The 16,056-nt window shown below is 44.9% G+C and overlaps 1 protein-coding gene across 3 annotated transcripts in view; it reads right to left on the reverse strand.

The window, feature by feature from the left end:
* Positions 1–12,385: 12,385 nt before the first annotated feature.
* NAP1L1 (nucleosome assembly protein 1 like 1) overlaps positions 12,386–16,056 on the reverse strand; it is a 56,962-nt gene continuing 53,291 nt past the window's right edge. For 2 of the 3 annotated variants that reach the window (XM_054026901.1, XM_054026894.1), the window contains exon 15: positions 12,386–13,459. In XM_054026901.1, the coding sequence (XP_053882876.1) occupies positions 13,424–13,459 (36 nt within the window). In that variant the 3' untranslated portion in view covers positions 12,386–13,423. Of the gene's footprint in view, positions 13,460–13,823; positions 13,946–16,056 lie in introns of all 3 variants that reach the window. The other variant, XM_054026903.1, reaches the window with a different exon arrangement.

Consider the following 16,056-nt stretch of genomic DNA (forward strand, 5'->3'; position numbering starts at 1 on the left):
AGAAAGATGGGGAAGGAAGAGAAACAAAGAGCAAAAGTAGCAGTGGCATAACAGGGCACAGCTTTTCTCACAGAGCAGGACAATAAGGTACTAAATAAAAAATAGTTACCTCTTGAATTCTGATCTCCTCTTGGTCTTTGTACAAGCCTCCCATTGATATCAGTCAGGAATCCACTGTGGACTGAGGAGGAGTAAGAATTCCTGTATGTATAGCCCAGGCCACAAACCATAATCAAATCTGGTCCTCTCTTCTGATTGAGTTTGAACCTCCTGAGCCATAGACATGCATCTCATAAAACAAAATACACTATAGAAGACTATCCATAGATTTCAACCATAGCCCCTAACCACAGTCAACCCATGCGACAGTCCACATTGTCCCTAAAGGGGTTAAACTAGAAGTCCAGAGTGCTCATAACCCGGGTGAAGCTCCAGAGGAGCGTGTGTAAGCAACTGAGGGGGCCTGGGAGCCCTTAAATACTGGTTTTGGGGTCAATGGAGGCTAATGGCAGTGTCCAATGTCCCAAGGAAGGGCATCAAACAAGAGGCCTGAGCCTGAGAGTATGCCTTCAATTCTAAGAATTAGAAACAGCAACTAGACTCTTCCCAGACCCAGTTAGCTTGGAAGCAGGTGGTACCCAGAAATTAGGTCCACTCACAACAGACTGGTGAACACTAGGGTCCTGGGACAATTTGCAATAACCCCTTCCACAACAGTAATATAAAAAGATGGGTGTGGAATGTATAATATTCAGAAGGATAAACTGGCCAGGGCTAAAGCAGAGGAGGGGGGTGGAGGGAAAAGAGTTCTAAAATTGAAATCCCTTCACAAAGAATATCCTGCTGGCAGCACCCTCTTGTTTATATTCAGGTGGCTCCAGCTTAAGCACCTCTGGTGCTGATCTCAGCAGTGGCAGTATGGCACAAGGAAAGGGGGAGTCTCTCAGGTAACCAGGTGCACAACCATTTGGGGTTTGTCCACAAAAGACATTTTTATCTCAATTTTACTTAGATCTTTCTAGGTTAAATCCAGCTCCTTGAATTCCAGTTGAAAATGCCACAGAAGCCAATGCATCTCCAGCTGAGTGAAACAGCTACTAGGAAACTCTGTGACAGGGGTCATACAGAGATTGGCCTGGGTGGGAGAAAACCATGACCTGGGGGATTAGATTCTTTCATATGCCAAGCTTTGCTCAGCACAGGAGGTGGTGGGAATTTCTGGAAGTTATTTCTGACTCCAGCTCGCTGACTTTTATGGCCTGCCCAGGCCCTGATGAAACTTAAAACCTGCTACTAGGGTTGTAAGTTCTACCGCTGGCTTTGAGGCCTCAATGGACCCTTCCTCTTCAGAACTCTCAACTTAAATCCTGGTCAATGTATGTGCAATTTACGTCTGGTCTACTCTTAAAATTTAGATTGACATAGTCACACCACAGAGCAACATCGTTATGACGACCCAGTACTTGCTGTAGAGATGGGAAGGTACAAGGAAGAAAGTTTCCATTGACCTAGCTACTGATGTTCGGGGTGGTGGATTACCTACAGCAACGGAATAACTCCTTCCATTGCCAAAGAGTCTACATTACAGCACTCCAGTAGCATAGCTACAGCAGTGCTGCTATTGCACTGATAGGGTGCATGGCCTAAAGCTCCGTAATGGGTTGTTAAGCCAGTGAAGAAATGCCACACCTCCTTCCTCCCCACACCCGGGATTGGGGTAGAGGAGGGGGCTGTGGCACAGATGCACCTCTAAGGAGTTCTCTGCTGGGCATTTGCAGCTGGGTCTTTTTGCACCACCTGAGTGGTACAAAGAGGTCATAACCCAGGTTGTGAATCTGGATTGTAAGTCTCAGGGCAAGTGAGAAGGAAAGCATCAGAAAGAATGTAAGGGTAGGTCTACAGAGGAGCAGGTTTAATTTCTGCATAGTTTCTAGTGAGTTTTCACAAAACAATTCTAGAAATGTTCAACATAAAGGCAATTCCTAGGTTAAAAAAAAGGGAGGTTTCAATATCCATTACTTAGCTGGGAAAATACCTTGAGAATGTCGTAGTTCTCAAAGAATCAAGTCAGCTATGTTTAAAGTCATGTAAAAGGAAGTATAGATACACAAAGTTTAGGTAATGTAGGCAACTTTAACATTCCCTCCTCCATCTCCAGTTATTCCAGAAAGCAAGAGAGAATCCCTTAACATACATTTAGGCCAAGCATGCACTACAAACTTTGGTTGACACAAGTTACATTGGCATACAGCCACTGAAGTTGGTATATCACTCGTGTGTATGCATATGTGGCTATTTGTGGGTCAGCGCCATGCGTACTCAGCAGGAGAGCTTGTGTTGATGCAGAGTGTTGCATCACAGGTAGGTATCCCAATGTGTCATGCATCACAGTGGGGTGCAATGCCATTTGGGACATTTTCTCAATGTGCTGTGGAATAGTAATGAGTCACTCAAGGATCTCTGGGAACTAGGGGTCAAGTTTCCAGCATGCAGCTTTCTCCATCCCATAATGCCATCCATATTCCATTATTTTTGCACTTTAAAAAAAAAATCCCACAAGTTTGGGATGCCAAGCAGTGGCTGCAAAACTTTTGTATGTGAAAGGCCACATTACTGGATCTGTGTTGAGCGTGCCCTAGCCCACCAGTGCAAGGACACCAGTGCAAGGACACCGAATAAGAGCTGAATTGACAGCAGAGAAGCAAGTGGCACTCACACTCTGGAAGCTTGGAACATTGTAAGTGGGAAATCATTTCTGAGTTAGAAAATCCACAGTAGGGGGCAATGTCTGGGCCAATTCGGTGCAATGGAATGATCATGCTTTGTCATAACAAATCTTCCATACAAACTAGGGTAGCAGTGGGATGGGAGGGAAGGCGTACTTCAAGTGGCCCATCCAGGACAACAGGAGGGCATCACCCTTGAAATCTTGATGATGTGCTACTCTGGAACAATGTATGTTGAACTTCTTGTTCATTTGAGAGGCAAACTGGTTGAGAGATGGTGTTCCCCCACTGAGTAAGAAGTTGTTCAGCACGGAATTATGTAATTTCCACTCATGATTGGTGGCAAAATGCCTAGCAAGGCGGTCTGCTAGTGTGTTCTGAGCCCCTGGAAGGTATACTGCAGAAATTGTGGTGTGGTTCCAGATATACTAGTTTCATAATTTGACTGCCTCTATGCATAATGGGAGGGATTTTGCCCCTCTGTTTATATAGAAGATGCTCATAGTGTTGTCTGATGTTATCCAGACATGTCGGGATCATATAGGTTGGAGGAATACATTGCAGGCATGTCGGACTGCTCTTAGTTTCAAGAGAATGATATGCATCCAGGCCTCCCAAAGCATCCGCGTACCTGTGCTGTGTGACCACCTATGGGGGTTCCCCAACTATGAGGAATGTGTCCATGATTAGTGTCATGTGATGTCAGGTAAAAAATACTCCACTACACATGTTTTGGGTTTGGCCCCCAGATGAGTGATGCCCTGACATTGATGGCAATTGTGACTACACTGTTCATGATGTGTCTATCTGGCATATATATCAACCAGAGCCAGGCCTCCAGACAACGGTGATGGAGCCTAGTAGGCACATTACATAAGTACAGGAGACAGTGTGGCCTAGCAAAGAGACCTGGATTGTTGTTCAGGGTGTGAAAGGGACTTGGTTTATCAGACTGCTAATGGCATGCAATCTGTCTGAAGGAAGGTAGGCCCTTGCTGTGGTCAAGTCCAGGGTTGTCCCTAAAAAGTCTATGAGCTGCATAGGAGTCAGAGTTGGACTTTTTACATTTATGCAGCTTCCCAAGGATACCATGAGGTAGAGCAAAGACAAGGTTGCCGACTGAACTTCCAGATAAGATCTGCCTGTTAGTAGCCAATCGTCCGAAGACAGCGTAGCTGTTTCATCTCATCTGTGCTACCACCACTGAAGATCTTTATGAAGACCCGGGGAGCTGTTGCCAGACTGAACAGAAGTACCCTGAACTGGTTGTATTCCTGTCCTATCAGAAACAGGAGGAACCTCTTGTGGAACATGTGAATGTCCACATGAAAGTAAGCATCTTTCAGGTTGAGAGCTATCCTTTTCCAAGGAGGGAATTATTGATGCCAACGTAATCACGTGGGATTTTAATTTGCAATTAAAAGTATTTAGTTGACATAGGTTGAGGACAGCCTTCTGTCCTCCCCTTTTCTTGGGAACTATAAAAATTGGGAGTAGAACCCTTTTCCTTGATGCTGAGGTACCACTTGCTCTATAGCTTATCGTTCGAGGAGACACTTCAGCTTCTGTCAGTGGATCTCATGAGAGTGGTCCCTGAAGCAGAGCCGGAAAGGGCGATTTGGAGGAGGAGAAGAAAAACTCAATGGTGTACCCAAAGTGGATATCTAGTACTCACTCACTTTGCCCACAACTGAAGGGCTACAACAAAGGACAAGTATACTAGGCCACCACCGAAACAGGTGGAAATTGCATCAGTGTTGGGTCTCAGCTCTCGAGTAACCGTTAGTCAGTGGATGAGATTGAGTGGATGTCATCGAGGTGGATTGGGTTAAATACCTTGGCCTCTGCACCTGTTGACACTTGTGTGGCAGTTTGTGGTCATTGATGGCATAGGCGCCGACTTCTACTGAAGCTGGTGGGTGCTGGACCCCCCCCCCCAGCCCCATCCCGACTCCACCCCTGCCCTGTCCCCTCCCTTCCCCAAAGTCCCTGCCCTGGCCCCACCTCCTCCCCTGAGCGTACCACATTCCCGCTCTTCCCCCCCTCCCTCCCAGAGCTTGCTACAGCTGTTTGGCGGCAGCAAGTGCTGGGAGGTAGGCGGAGGAGGGGGGACGTGGTGCACTCAGGGGAGGAGGCGGAGGGGTGGGGAGCTTGGCTGTTGGTGGGTGCAGAGCACCCGCTAATTTTTCCCCATGGGTGCTTCAGCTCTGGAGCACCCACGGAGTCGGTACTTATGATTGGTGGTAGAAAGACTGGAAGAGGCCTTGCCTTTCATACCTGTTTATGATGCTTCCTCTTAGGGGCAAGGATATAAATGCCCAAGGAGCGGAGGGTTGTCCTGGAGTCTTAACAAGTGCAAAGACTTCTGTTTGCTCAATAAAGAGATTAGTTTCATTTAAGCACAAGTCCTCAGTGGTATTCTGAACCTCTGTGAGGAACCTTGAAGACAACAACTCTTGCTGTTTTACTATGGCAGTGGCTATAGATCATTATGCAGCATTGGCTGCATCCGCTGCAACTTGAAATGAGGTTTTTAAACCATGAGTTTACCTTCCGCAACAAGGGCTTAGAACTGGGCCTTCTCCTCCTGGGAGAGTTCATCTTTGAACACCAGGAACTTCGATAGTTCATAAAATCATATTTCGATAATGGGCTGGTAGTTAAGAGATTCTGAACTGGAGGCTGGTGAATATATGGACCTTCTGGGGAGGAAGGTATTTATATTTAGCTCCCTTGTCCATGGGGTGGTTTTAGGGTGTTGCTGCTTGGATCTTTCCATGGCTGCTCATATTAAGGAGCTGGGGGCAGGTTAAGTAAACAAGAATTCTGCCCCTTTTGCAGACATAAAATAATGTTTCTCAACCCTTTTAGGATAGGATACCTCAGAAATGTGTATGCCATTCTACTCTAGCTGGTTTCATAATGGCCTAATTCACCAGGAGAGCTACCCGACTACTGTCCAGTGGACTTACACAACACAAACTCTTGGATATGCTGATCTTGAACTTCTTCTAATGGAATCTAAAGTTCTGCCATCACCCTCTGCAACAGTTCTTGACACTGCCTATGGTCATCAGGTGGCAATGGTGAAGATAGAGAAGTTGCCTCATTGGGTGAGGAAGATGATATCCATGTCTGTACTGGCGGATCCAGTTAGTTTCCTCCTGTACATACTCTTGCGGAGTGGATTGTTGTCGTCGTCTAGGAGGACATGACTTTCTGGTAAAGCACACTAATCTGGGGTGTCCTGCATAGGACCCCATGAATCCCAATAGGACCACAGTATGAAGGATTGTAAGGTGGTCAGGGGAGCCCAAGATATTGGGTACCAGCAGTCTCTTGGAGGGTAATCTTGCTTGAGCAGAGGATGGGTCCAAGAAACTCAAGGCCCTAGCTGGCCAAACCTCTCTGGGTTGGGGAGATTGTTTGTCCTGGACACAAGCTTCAGCTGACAAGGCGGCCAGATTTGGTTACATCAGCGGTACTGCTGGTGTCAGTAGGGGGACACTCCGTCTCACAGACTGACGAGGGGAGTAACTCCTTCTCTTTGACGTGGCATCCTCATCTGGGATCAAAACATCTATCAAAACAATTGGGTCCAAAAGTAGAGGAGTTTGTACATCCAGTAGGGCGAAGATATCCTCTGGGATAGTACATGTCTCAGACCATTCCAATGTATGAGGGGTTTTGGTTGTTAGTTTCACTGGATCCACTGCCAGACTTAGTGGTTGGCAGAGCCTTAGGGGACAGGGACAAGATGCATCTCCCATCTGGAGCTATTGATTGGTACCAGCAGATGTTGGTCCTTTGGCTTGCTAGGTCATGATCAGCACTGATGTCTATACTGGGGATGACATTGTTGTTGCTTTGTTCCTGCATGCTCTCACTTCATGGTCAGGCGGCTTGGGCAGACCTAAGTTCTTGGGACCTGCATGCAAAAACTCACCTGACATAGAAGGAACCCATTCTCCTGGAAGCAGCCGGAGACCCAGGCTACACTACAGAGCTTACAGCGGCACAGCTGTAGCGCTGCTAGTGCAGGCACTCTAAGCCAATGGGTGAGAGCTTTCCCGTAAACTTGAATTACTCCAGCCCCAGTAACTATGTCAGCAGGAGAAGCTCTCCCGCCGTCATAGCACTGTCCACACCGGCACTTAGGTCTGCGTAACTTACATCGCTCAGGGAGGTGGCTTATTATTCACACCCTTGAGCAACATAACTTGTACCACTTAAGCTGTAATGTGTGCATAGTCAAATGCCATATCTACACTACAGTTTTGTCCATGAAAGGTAGCTTTTGTTGACAAAACAGTGGAGGTGTGCATTACTGCAATACTCCTCTAGCCAATTTAACCCTCCTGCTATGCCATCATAATAAAATAACCTCAATGAGAGGCATAGAGCTTTTGGCGACAAAGTTAGAGAGACGCAGCGTCAGCATACACGCTGTGCTCACTTACGTTGCCTTAAGTGGCCTCAAGGAAGGGTCCCAGAATGCTCATTGTGACTGCTCTGTGACCAGTTTGAACTCCATTGCCCTGCAGCCAGGTACACAGGCATGCATCCTTCCCCCTTTAAAGCCCTGGGAATTTTTGAAATTCCTCTGTTTGCTTGCCATGGAGAGTTCGCATAGCATCTTCCCAGCTGACAATGCCAGCTTCCCACAGCAAATGTGCTCCCATCTGGAGTACATCACGGTTGTTGGATCTGCTGAGTCTGTGGGGAGAGGAGGCTGTGCAATCGTAGCTCAGCTCCAGCCATAAGAACTTTGATACCTATATGGACGTGGCATGGAGGAGAAGGGACACAAAAGGGACACGCAGCAGTGCTATGCTAAGATCAAGTTGCTGAAGCAGGCATACCAGAAAGCAAGGGAAGCCAATCGTTACTCTGGTGCGTTGCCAAAGCCATGCCATTCCTATGAAGAGCTGCATGCCGTTCTTGGCGGTGACCCCACCTCCACCACCAAGAGCCCTGTGGATACTTTGGGGGGGACTGGAGGCAGCAGCTAGCAGAGTGAACCCTGAGGACGAAACGGTGGACAAGGAAGCAGAGTTTGAGGATAGTGTGGAACATGCAACAGGATCATCCAGTGATGTGGCAAGCCAGAACCTCTTTTTGACTCTGGAGGAGTCGAGCCAGTCCCAGCACTCCAGCTCTGGTATGCCTGATGCAGGAGAAGGGAGCTCTGGTAAGTACTCATTTCGCTTTGATACTGCAGTGACATGAGGTAGAGCGCTCGCTCTCTTTTAAATAAATAAATAAAAAAAAAACACACAGGATAGAAGAGGGATAAGAGATAGAAATTAACACTAGCACTTTTTGCATTTGCTTTTCATTCCCCTCTGTAGTTACACAGTGGGAACCCTGGCAGAAAATGTTAATGCACACCAGGATGTCCTGATAACTTTCAGCAGAGGATTGCAAAGTACCTCCAGGAAGGTCCCTTAGTAAAGCTGCCTTATTTTGCCCCCTTTCTGTATGAAACTTTGCTGCACCAATCAGCAATTACTTCTGCAGGCACCAAAGCAGCACACAGATGAGCCGCACACATGCAGGAGATGCACTCTTGCATCCTTGGTTACCCTCAGGAGTGAGATCAGCTTTACATCACCCTTGCTTGTGGAAAACAGTGCCAGTATTCAGAATAGTGTCTCTAGGTACTTGTAGTTATCCCCTTCAGAAGCCATTGAACTTTTTGTCCTATCTTGCTCTTACCCCCTGGGCCAACCACACCATGCTTAGGGCTCTCAGTGTGCTGTGTGCTTGCCAATTGAGAAAGAGGCATATGTAACTTATGATTCAAGGCTGTGAGTACACTCACAATACTGCCTCTATTTATTGTTTCTTTAGCTTCTGCAGATGTGTCCTTGAGGGTCACCTCCTACACACCAGGAGAGCAGCTCTGTCAGATAAGGAGATGAACCAGGAGGCAACATTTAGGGAAGTGCTGCAATCATCTGATGCTGCTGATAACAAGCAGAGAATGGACAGAGAATAAAAAACTCGGAATGGATAGCCAGGAGAGGAGACAGGAGTGGGAGCAGACGATAAAGCTGATAGAGGACTAGAGATGCTGAAGTCCTTGACTGCGCTGCAGGTGGAACACATCCACGCTTACCTCCTCCTGCAGCCCACACAACTGCCTTTCATGCCCTCCCCAAACTCCTCCCACTCATTCCTCGCATGTTCCTGGCCTGTCACACTAACCCTTGCACTTCATCCCTATGGATGTTTCATAATGACAGCAGGACATACACAGTTGAGAGAGCCAAACTGATTCACGACTTACCGGTAGCAGTCTGGAGTTGCCAGCTTCCACAGTGATTGCCACTTACTTACTTTTCCACTGTGAAGGCAGCTCTCATTTTGGGGTCCTTGCGCTGCAGGGCAGGGGCGAGATCCCCCCAGTGTCAGGAAGGTGGCTTTGCACATCCAAAAGTGATATAGCCACTGCTTGTCATCCCATACCTGCATCACTATGCAATCCCACCACTCAGTGCTTGTTTCCTGTGCCCAGTAGTGACGGTCCATGTGCAGCTGATCTGTGAATGCGAATATCAATCTTGAGTTGTTTCTTTCCAAGGCACAGCAGGGCAGACACCATGGTTTCATTATCAGATTTACAGCTCACAAAATACTACAGGATCAGGTGCATTGTGTTGATAACATCCATCTCAAGGCTGGGGAGCACTGCAGGATTCATGCTTTCAGACAGATGGTGGGCATACTTTTTATGGGGGCTGTTGAAAAACATCTCAAAATGTAATCGGAAGCCTATGATAGGAATGAATGATGGGAAAGAGAAAAGTGCATCATGGGAAGGTAAGCCTGCACCCATGATACACTGGGATCCATTCCCAGAACTCCAAGTGGCAGGTGATGAGTTGCACAGTGGGAAAGCTATCCACAGAAATTACAGAACACAAGGAGATCCAGGGCACAGGCATGGACCAACAGATATTACTTGCAAGATGTTCTGGTCTAGGTGCATATATACCCAAATGTGGAATACACATCGGGACCAGCACTCAAAGAAAAATAGTTATCTTCAATGACCCCTAACTCCTTTTCAGAGGAATTAATTTCCAGGATACAACCCTATTCTTTAACATACTTTTTTTGGTCATAAATGTATGACATTACATTTGGCTATACTGAAATGCACGTTTGATTAGTTTCCAAATTAGGTCAAGACTGAGGTGGTAAATGAGAACCAGTCCCTGATACAGAATGAACTAGATATAATCAGCTACTTTTAAAGTTTTAAAATTACATCTCTATTTTGCATGCAAGGTACAATAGCTGAGTGGGGTGGAAGATTAATAAAATGCAACTGAGTGACCTTAATTCTGCCTAACTCTCCCCACTTACACTGTTAAAGCTATTAGTTCTGAAGTTAATCACTAAGATTAGCTTATTGATAAACTGGAGACAATACAAATAGTCCCAGCACCACTCAGCCCAGCTGTCACAATGACAGGAATCCAGGTAGGCAAAATGTGAGTGGCACTGTACCCTGGCTCATGGGGGTTGCAACTCCATTCTCACCAATTTGGGCATCAGGGGACAGGGCCAAAAAACATGAGGGCACTGCAAACCCAGAGGTTGCAACATCCGGAGTGGAGAGTCAAGCCCAGCCAGCTCCACAGCACCAGAGCTGCCACTGTGGGGTGAGTGCCAGGCAGGAACCAAGGGGTAGGATGCGACTGAAGCAACCCCAGGGCCACCACCCACAGACTATTTACTCGGTCACAACAGGCCAAAAACATTTACAAATGGGTCCTGAGCTCAAAAGGTTGAGAACCATTGTCCTAGAGTAGGGGACATGTCTGTCCTACAGCTGCAGCTACACCATTGTAGCATACACACTTGCTACAGTGGCAGAAGCAGTTTTTCTATCTCTGATCAATCCGCCCCTTCAAGAGATTGTAGGTAGGTGGTCAAGGGAAGGATGCTTCCATCAATGTAGCTGTGTCTATACCAGGGCTTAGGCTGCTTTAACTACCTCTCTCAGGGGTGTGAATTTTTCACAGCCCTGAGCAACACAGCTAGGTTGACCTCAGTTTTAGGTGTTGACCAGACATAAGGGTCAAATACCTTTCTCCCCATTCTCACCCCTCCCTCCCCCATGGCCTCCCACAAAAATATTTTCTAGAGGTGAAACATCTTAAATACCAAGGTAAATTGCCAACTTAATATTAACCCCAAGTATTAATTAATATGACCTGGTAAAAGTGGAGGGAGTGGAAACAATGTCACAACTACTACAATCCACACTGAAGGTTTACTGAACATAGTGCCCTCTGCTCTAAATGTAGTAATATTCGCACACCTTGGCTGAATTCCAACTCGGATAATTCCTAAGTTTCAGTAAGAATTGTCTTTATGGTCTTAGGCCAGGGGTAGTCAATAGGCGGACTGCAGGCTAAATAACCACTCCACACCTTTGAATTGACTTCAAAACCTTATTCACTTACTGTTTGGTTTTTTTCCCCTCCAAAGTCTGGACCTTGACTATACCTTGACTGCCCCTGTCCTACGTTGTTATAGAACCTTACATGCTACAAGCCAGACTGATGCCAAGTCCCATAGTCTGCTGTATGTCAGGGGCAGGATAGTGATAACTATCTTTACTCACAACATAGAGGCAATAAGAAATTAGTGTCAGTAAAGTACTTTGAGAGCCTCAAATGAAAGTGGCTGTGTCATATTAGAAACAGGGAGTGTAAGGAAAACAATGTTTCAGAAAGCCACAAGCAGCCTGGAGGTCGTAAAGATTGTAAAGAAAAGGCAATGGTTGTACAAACATTGAATTCCACTGACTTTTCAGTGTTACATTTTAGCAGCCCAGTTTTATGAATAAGTAGCTTTAAAGCTTGTGTTCCATATTAAAAAAAATTAGTTTCTAGAGCAGAAAAGGTGATAACAGAAAAAGGAATGATTTACTTTTGAGTGGAAGAATACATAAAGACAGACAAGAACTAAATTAAGCATAAATGACCAAAATTGGTGCAGTAAGGACTGCAAAATGAAACAGCCAATTCTATTAAAAGGAACAGGAGTACTTGTGGCACCTTAGAGACTAACAAAAGGGACACAGTCAAGGTAGAGCTCTTTGCATCCCAATCTCTTCCAGACTGATACAAAGTCAATAAACAGGGTGGTTTACGGTGTGTGTGTGTGTGTGTGTGTGTGTGTGGGGGGGGGGGGGGGGGGGGGGAAGGAGAGAAAGAAACGAGAATAGCTATTCAAGGAATTCGGATGCCCCTGCTCTCATCCGGAGGCCATTGCCTGTAAAAAGTATTCCTTCTACCACATAGCTAACAGGAAATGCGACAGCTTAAAACCTGTCTCCATATTTGTCAATGGGTGAGTCTATTCCTCTTCTACACAGATATTGTTCCCAAACTGAACTAGTAGTTTGCACTCAGAAGGCCTGAATCTCATCTTCCCAGATTCATAGTTTGAAGATAGCAATAGAGCTTCCCACTTTGGAGAACTGTCTATATTGACTCATGAAAAGGGTTACTATTTACTCTATCCAGGTGGTATTTAGGGGAATCTATACGTTTTTAGGTCTACAAAGCAATTTAAAATATAAGCCAGAGTTCATTTGATCAAGTGGTGACCTCTGAAGTTCACTAAGGCATTATGAAAAGAGTTTTGTACATCTTTATTCCATGGTTCCAGACTTGCCTATAAATACAGAACTGCAGCAGAAATTGCATTTGTTTTCCCGAATGATATATGCTGACTGTAGTCAAAGAAATAGGTAGCTCAAAATTCACACCTGGCAACATGACCTTATTATTCCCATTATACTGACAATGAAGAGCCTGGATAAAACTGTCCAGGAAGGAGAATAGTGCAGTTGAGTTGATGTTGTACATCACTGAGTGTTAAACAGTTTGCTTATAAAAAGTTTTCAAAAATGAGTGTCTAGTTAAAAAAAAATCAGCTGCAGCATGTAAGATATTAACAGTTTACACAGCATAATAAAAGACTAACTTCTGAAAATACTAGGTTTTATTCACACCCCAGTGGTAAACAATAACCTTAATATGATTACTAGGTTTCTTTTGTAGATCACTGTCACATAAAATACAAAACCCATAGCATAAACAAGCAGACAGTTATGAACATTTAATGTGGTCTTGTTGGAAGTTAAATGAATTATACTAGTCCTCTGAAGTAGTCAAATCCAGAAATGCATCATCTCCTAGTTAGTACAAGTCACTGCCATTTCTCTAACAAGGTAATGAAGGCACAGCTAGTGCAAGCAGACAAACCCATTCAACTACTGGGCTGAAAATACTTTGGTTGGTTCTTCAGGAGAGGATTTTCTCTAAACAAATATTGGTCTCAGTTAACAGTTCTGATCATCTTCATAGCTGCAGTCTAATAGCTACACGACGAAAGACTTCACAAGAACCAAACTATGTAGCAATGAATTAACATTCATGCTTTAGGGGATTTACTGCATTCTACATATTGGCAGAAAATTATACTATTAAAAATGCTAGGTAGAATGAACCTACATTTTAAACTGGTACTTATGTGTTTGACTTCATTTTAACAAATTGTTGTTTACTTAATTCTACCAAGAAGATACAAAACATAAGGCTGTAAGTAACTAATAGTTGTGTTTAGGCTATTACAGTGCAGGTAATCCTCAAGGCCACATACACACTGCTTCACTGCTGCTTGCATTCTGCTGGGTTTTGATCCTTCTGTTGAAGAATTAAAAAAAAAGTTAGTGTACAGATGTCACATCAAGTTATTTTTCTAAGCCACTTATGAAAGCTGTCAAGCAAATGTTTTCTAGTTTCATTTACAACTCTTAAGAATTAACTTTAGCTATTCATCTTGCATCTTCTCTCCCTCATCCACACTGTGCATAATATTATATGTATTCAAATCTCTGTTCACTAAGCAAGTTAAGGATCTCTCTGAATAGCCAAATTCAAGAGGATGCCTCAGTTTTGCCTTGGGTGGGGGCTGCACTAGCCATTGGCAGCAACACAGCACTTCTAACTACAGTAGGGTGGTCTATCTTGAAAAAATGGAGGGAAAGAGAATAGGAACAAAACTGGCCTGGCACAGAAATGGAAGAGGTGCCCATATACTGCAACAGTCTTAGCCAAGAAGGACTTTCCTTGATCCCGTGAGCACAGGCAGCCCAAACATACAGGCTCACTGCACAGGTCATCATGTATCTGTATAATGACATGAGGGGTAACCTGGTGAGGGTAACACTTAAATCTCCATCAAGGGTCCCAAGGTATAAAGCCTACAGAAATAACACCTATTCCATGGCATTTATGGCTTCTATGGCCATATTTCTCAGCACCTGTCATGACTGATGTATATGCAAACCAATTCCTGTCTGCACCGTTCAACAGTAGAGCCATTATGTGTGTGTCATCTGGGCTAACAGGGAAGCCAAATCTTCCTGATAAAAGGACAAAAATTCACATTAATATCAGTAGTGGAGAGCTTACTTGCTCTAATGTCATCCCTCAGGAGACAAGTCACATTTTGAAAGCCTGGCTCCTGACCTGCATAATTAACAAAAGCACAAAATCCTGAAAACGGATAATGGTCGCTGAGACGACATGTTGAAAACCCTTCGCATGTAAGTGATTGAATGAGCCACCTGTGGGTGATGGCACTAGACTGTGATGGCATACCTGAATGAACCAGCAGAACCTGGCCCCTAGACATCAAAAACAGGCTGAATGCTAATTTGCTAGTGGGAAGTGAGAGATTACTAAAGAAAATTACAAACAATATGGTAGGGTGAGTAGTAAGGTGTATATTGGATTATATGGCACACTCAGATTCAGCCTACCTAACACTGTCAGTACTTTCATTACAGTAACTGTCTCAATCAATTGTGGTGATGGAAGAACTGGCAGAGGGTGGTTTCATACCCATCCCAGTAAATGTACATGGATATACTAAGCACAGTATCTAGGGCAGTGGTTTGCAATCTATTTTCACTTGCAGTCCCCTTTGGAAATTCACCCTGTGGTCTACAGACCCTGAAGTCTTAAACTGAAAACTGACTGAACAGAATTCAACTATAAATGCTGCATATCTCTGGCATGGCACTGGCCGCAGTGTGAGAAAGGGCCCTAAACTGTGGACTTCTCTGGTAATGACAACACTTCTAGGTTTTGACCTGTAAGGTGGAGGTATTCACATTCTGTTTTTCTGGTCAATCAAAAGTATGCCTTTTCTGGCACCTGAAATTTTATTTCCCACACACCACAGATTGAAAACCACTGAACTAGTGGAGACTGTAAATTGCTGCATTGTCGGCCTACTAGCTACTTGACAATGTTTGAGTCTCCAGCATCCGTTCTAATCATCTACTTAAACATAAACGGAAGTTAAATGCTTAGAGCATCTTCTTGCAAGGTTATATTGGCCCCACACTGCTCAGCCAAACATGAGTAAATAGATGGATCTGTGAAACCATGACAGAAGCAAATCTGAGATAAACGCATAGCCCTCTACAGTCAACCCAGCAATTGGCTTTAATGACAACATTTAGTGTTACATTGACATGCAGAAGAGTTGGTGAATGATGACATGCAGAATTGTGAAATTGCTCAGTGGGAAGTGGTAAAGCATTCATAGTGACTGTTGTGCATTTTGGAGTGAAGCAGAGGCAAAAAACCCTTAGTGACACTCCAGGTGCATGGGAGGTGTACAAAGGTAAAGAATTGTTCCCTGGCTTCTCACTGTGTGCAGCTGAACAATTGCCATCATGGTGCACATGGAAATGGCCTGTAGGTGTGTTTTACATGTACTTGCTCTTCATCTTATCCACTTGATTCCTTCTTCACTGCCAGGCCATGTACAACCTTCTGTTTTGCTTAGTACAGATCTAGGCCCCCCGCACCCCATTTTTAAGGGCCTACTAGCTACTCACCTTCTCCTCCCACAGCACCCTTTTTTAAAGAATCTGGCTCTACAGCAATTACTTCTGGGGAACAGCAGTGCTCAGTCCTACATCCTAGTAGCGTTACCGCCTTGATGACAACATCTTTCTCCCCTCATCCCCCCCCCCCCCCCACACACAGATAGTCATCATAAGCCCTGGCCCTTGCCCTGTTTCTGTTCTATTTCTTGACGCTGCAGCAGTAGCGACTGCCATCTTGCCATGCTGAGTGGCATAAGAGGGAGAAGATTCAGTCAAGTGTGGTCTGCAGAAATATGTGATAATAAATCACTTACATATACAGATAAGGATACTGAGGCTGGACCTGCACAGGACTGTATGCAAGGGGCACTTGTGTATCCATTTGAACACTACTCC

This window comes from Malaclemys terrapin, chromosome 1 (assembly GCF_027887155.1).
Source record: "Malaclemys terrapin pileata isolate rMalTer1 chromosome 1, rMalTer1.hap1, whole genome shotgun sequence".
Lineage (NCBI taxonomy): Eukaryota > Metazoa > Chordata > Testudines > Emydidae > Malaclemys > Malaclemys terrapin.